Source organism: Chelonoidis abingdonii, chromosome 3, assembly GCF_003597395.2.
Source record: "Chelonoidis abingdonii isolate Lonesome George chromosome 3, CheloAbing_2.0, whole genome shotgun sequence".
NCBI lineage: Eukaryota > Metazoa > Chordata > Testudines > Testudinidae > Chelonoidis > Chelonoidis abingdonii.
In genome coordinates this window covers 4,010,207-4,013,636 of record NC_133771.1, presented here as the reverse complement: position 1 = coordinate 4,013,636, position 3,430 = coordinate 4,010,207, and the positions used below count along the sequence as shown (strand labels likewise).

Sequence of the window (3,430 nt, the reverse complement as noted above, 5' to 3'; positions counted from 1 at the left end):
AACAGCCTTATCCAGGAAAAATACAATTGAAAATATTTCCAGCAAACTACACATTTGCACATAAAGAAAAAAACAAATAAAAAGACTATAACTGCCTTTTTACTTACTCACTATTCTGAATAAATAAGAGACTGTAGCAGGGAGATTACAGAAACCTGGTTTCATCTCTAGTCCTGTCCAGGACCCAGAGAGAACAAAGCCAAACCCACAAACAAAGGCTTCCCTCCCTTGAGATTTGAAAGTATCTTGTTTCCTGATTGGTCCTCTGGTCAGGTGTTGTTTGTTAATCCTTTTCAGGTGAAAGAGACATTAACCCTTAGCTATCTGTTTATAACATGGGGCCCGGCCCAAAGCCCCTTAAAGTTTATGAGAGTCTTTCTGTTGACTTCAGTGGGTTCGGAAGAGCCTCTGGCACTTGGTGTTACCCAGGGCCGGCGCTTTCATTTAGGGGACTTAGGCAGTCACCTAGGGAGCCAGCATTATGGGGGGGGGCGGCATTTTGCCGGGGGGTGGGCGGCAGGTGGCTCCGGTGGAGCTGCCGCAGTCGTACCTGCAGAGAGTCTACTGGTCCCGCGGCTCCGATGGACCTGCCGCAGGCATTTCTGCAGATGGTCCACTGGTCCCGTGGCTCTGGTGGACCTGCCGCAGGCATGCCTGCGGCAGCTCTATCAGAGCTGCAAGACCCGCGTACGGGGCAGCGAAATGGCCCGGCGCCTAGGGAGCCAGAAACCCTGGCGCCGGTCCTGGTGTTACCTCCACTTCCATCCACCGTGCTCTCCCTGCTGGGCACCGTACAAGCCTGTGCGGCATCAGCACCCTCACGCTGTCCTCTGTAGGCCTGTCAGGATGCCAGCGGTTCCCTCTCCAATGCACTCATGCTCCGCGGTATCCTTCTTCCCTTCCCTGCAGGAACTACTTCCACTTGCCTTACTTTGAGAAGAAGCCCTGCATCTACATCAAGAGCTGGTGGCAGGACCAGAGGCGGAGGCTCTACAACGCCAACATCATGGACAAGATTGCGGACAAGCTGGTCAGTCCGAGGATGGGGCATGGATCTCAGGGGACTAGGAGCACAGGAGGGCAGCGAACACCACACCTAGTTCCCCTGCATTCACATCTGTGTCTGCACCCTGCAGCTGCTCATTGTGCATGAATGGTCCCATCACAGGGACGACGCTGGTGAACCCAGCTGTGCAAGGAGCCAAAGCCCAGGACCGTGGTGTCCAGAGGGATGCAGGGGGCAGCCCTAGTTGCAGCTCAAAGCTGAGGGAGAGCAGAAAGCTCCAGAGACTGGCCTCATTAACCTAATGGTGAGGGATTCCCACAAAGACATCCCAGAAGCCCCACCCAAGGTGGTGTGAAGTCACTGGGGAAAAGCCCCAGAGAAGGCCCAGAACTGGTCTCCTCTGACTGTGTGAGCCAGCTGTACCTGGCTGGCTGGACTACTGAACAGGGCACCCCGACTCCCCTGCCCTGGCCCAGAAGAGAGAGGGGAAGGGGCTTCTCGCTGGCGCTTCGCCAGCCCAACGTGGCTCTCCCCGGGGGAAGCTGCGGTTCTGTCCTGCCCCTGCTGACACATCGCCTCCTTCTCTCCTTGCCCTTCCAGGACGAGGGGCTCAACGATGTGCAGGAGATGATCAAGACCGAGAAGCCGCACCCTGAGCGCCGGCTCCGAGGGGTCCTGGAGGAGCTGAGCAGCGGATGCTTGTGAGTTGGAAGGGGGAAGGGAAAGAGGCAGAGTGACCGCGGAAAGTCTCAAGGACTCAGACACCAGGGCCCTGTGAGCATTACACCCTCGTACACGGGGGGCCGCCCCTGCCAGGCATCCCCCAGCAGCATGTGCAGTTAAGCCAGTTACCATTAGCTGTATTTCAGGGCGGCTGACGGACCCTGGTGGATGGCTAGGCAATCTAACCTGCTGCACAGATCCTTGGCAGGGAGCGGGGATCCTGCTGGAGGCATCCTGGTCTATCCCCACTGGGTGAAATTCACCCCGTGCGTGGCCGGCGCGCCACTTCCATCCCTCTCACACAACTTCCCACGCCCTCAGCCGCTGTCTCTCCTCTCCTGAGCCCCACATGACTGACGATGTCGTGTCTCTCTCCCCCGCCAGCCGCTTTGTGACCCTCACCAACAAAGACCAGAGCCTCTCTGCCCGGACCCGACTGGACCGAGAGCGGCTCAAATCCTGCATGCGGGAGCTGGTGAGAGCATCTGGAGGGTGGGGCGGGGTAAAAGGTCAGCGAGGGGTGGCGGGGAGGCTCTGGGTGCTGTCAATGGGATATGGAGCCCAGTGCGCAAGAGGAAAGCTGTACCTGCTGGTGGTGTTCAGTGAAATGGGATTGGCAGCCCAGCTACCCACCGCTGCTCCTGGCTGTCTTGGCCCTTGCTTGACAGCCTCCAGGACCGTATGGAGTATGGGAGCTGCGCTACCCCAGTGAACAGGAGAGAGACTTGCCCTGTTACTTCCCAGGCTGTCCCTAATCACTGCATAGAGGTCTCCAGGGCTGCCACGCCAGCCCCTTTCACTAGGGCGACTTTCTCTGTCCCTTGGCGTAGCTCCTTCCTGCACTTACAGGCATTAACGAATTAACTGCCTGGGAAGTTGGCATCACCAGCCCTTATTATAGATGGGGAAACTGAGGCACTGTCCTTCCACCCCTCCTCACTGCATGCAGACCTACTCTGTCTTTTTCCCTTCTCTCTGGTCCTTTTACTGCTCGCTCACTGACATTGTACCTGCAGGAGAGTATGGGCCAGCAAGCCAAGATCCTGCGGTCGCAGGTGAAGAAAAACACGATGCGGGACAAGCTGAAACTGGTGCAGAACTTCCTGCAGAAGCTCCGCTTCCTGGCAGACGAGGTGAGCAGGAGCCGCCTTTACCCACTGACACTGGGTGTGAGCCTGGCTGGCCGCTAACGGGGAACTGCTGGCCCTCAGGGGAGGAAAACAAGCAGTCTCTGCAGGTGTCTGTTGCTTTGTGCATCGATCCTAGGCCGGGGGCTAGGGAAACAGTCTTACTGAGGCTTTATAAACCTGTGTGGGTTAAAGGTGCCACACTCCAGTTGGGTTCTGCTTCTCCTTAAAGGTGTCCATGTTCTGCTCGCAGTTAAGTGCATTAAGTCTGAAGCAGATTGCAAAGAGCTACAAAGGGATCTCACAAAACTGCATGACTGGGCAAGAAGATGGCAGATGAAATTCAATGTTGGTAAATGCAAAGTAATGCACATTGGAAAACATAATCCCAACTATACATAGAAAATGATGGAGTCTAAATTAGCTCGAGAAAGAGATCTTGGCGTCATTGTGGATAGTTCTCTGAAAACACCTACCCACTCAATGTGCAGTGGCAGTCAAAAAAGCAAACAGAATGTTGGGAATCATTAAGAAAGGGATAGATAATAAGACAGAAAATATCATATTGCCTCTA

The 3,430-nt window shown here is 55.3% G+C and overlaps 1 protein-coding gene across 4 annotated transcripts in view; it reads left to right on the top strand.

The window, feature by feature from the left end:
- OTOF (otoferlin) overlaps positions 1 to 3,430 on the top strand; it is a 210,340-nt gene that overhangs the window by 156,867 nt on the left and 50,043 nt on the right. For all 4 annotated transcript variants that reach the window (XM_075063563.1, XM_075063562.1, XM_075063561.1 and 1 more), the window contains exons 18-21: positions 910 to 1,030; positions 1,607 to 1,707; positions 2,114 to 2,204; positions 2,746 to 2,862. In XM_075063563.1, coding sequence (XP_074919664.1) covers positions 910 to 1,030; positions 1,607 to 1,707; positions 2,114 to 2,204; positions 2,746 to 2,862 — 430 coding nt within the window. The remainder of the gene's footprint in view (positions 1 to 909; positions 1,031 to 1,606; positions 1,708 to 2,113; positions 2,205 to 2,745; positions 2,863 to 3,430) is intronic.